Here is a 373-nt window from a genome sequence, read left to right on the forward strand (position 1 = left end):
TGCTCCATCCGGCCTAGAGCTGCGGTGAGGCCCTCAGAGGCCCTACTCCCACCTCAAACTCTCAGACCCCACAGGCCCAGAGCGGGGAGCGGCCCCCATGCCCCGAGGTGGGGCCCAGTAAGTTGGATGCCCAGGTTCTGCCCTGCTCACCAGCCCAGCACCCCCACAGCCCGCTTTCAGCACCTTGGGCCCCTCGCCCGCTCCACACGGGCCCTGGCCTCGGCCCCAGGACCCAGAGTGGGCACAGGGAGCCCCAGGTCACAGTGTGATGGGTCAGTGCTCACCCTTCCAGCCTGGGGCTGGGCCCTGAGAGGCGCCAGCAGCAGCAGCACCAGCAGCGACAGTCTGGGCGGGGGGCAGGGGCTGGGGACCC

The 373-nt window shown here is 70.5% G+C and overlaps 1 protein-coding gene across 1 annotated transcript in view; it reads right to left on the reverse strand.

Annotated features, from left to right (window-relative positions):
• Positions 1–314, reverse strand: part of HGFAC (HGF activator) — a gene marked incomplete at its 5' end in the record, with an annotated part of 8343 nt that extends 8029 nt beyond the window's left edge. Inside the window, one exon of the mRNA XM_015561563.1 lies at positions 285–314. Coding sequence (XP_015417049.1) covers positions 285–314 — 30 coding nt within the window. The remainder of the gene's footprint in view (positions 1–284) is intronic.
• Between the last annotated feature and the right edge of the window lie 59 nt (positions 315–373).

The sequence above is a fragment of the Myotis davidii genome, unplaced genomic scaffold (assembly GCF_000327345.1).
Source record: "Myotis davidii unplaced genomic scaffold, ASM32734v1 scaffold937, whole genome shotgun sequence".
Classification (NCBI taxonomy): domain Eukaryota; kingdom Metazoa; phylum Chordata; class Mammalia; order Chiroptera; family Vespertilionidae; genus Myotis; species Myotis davidii.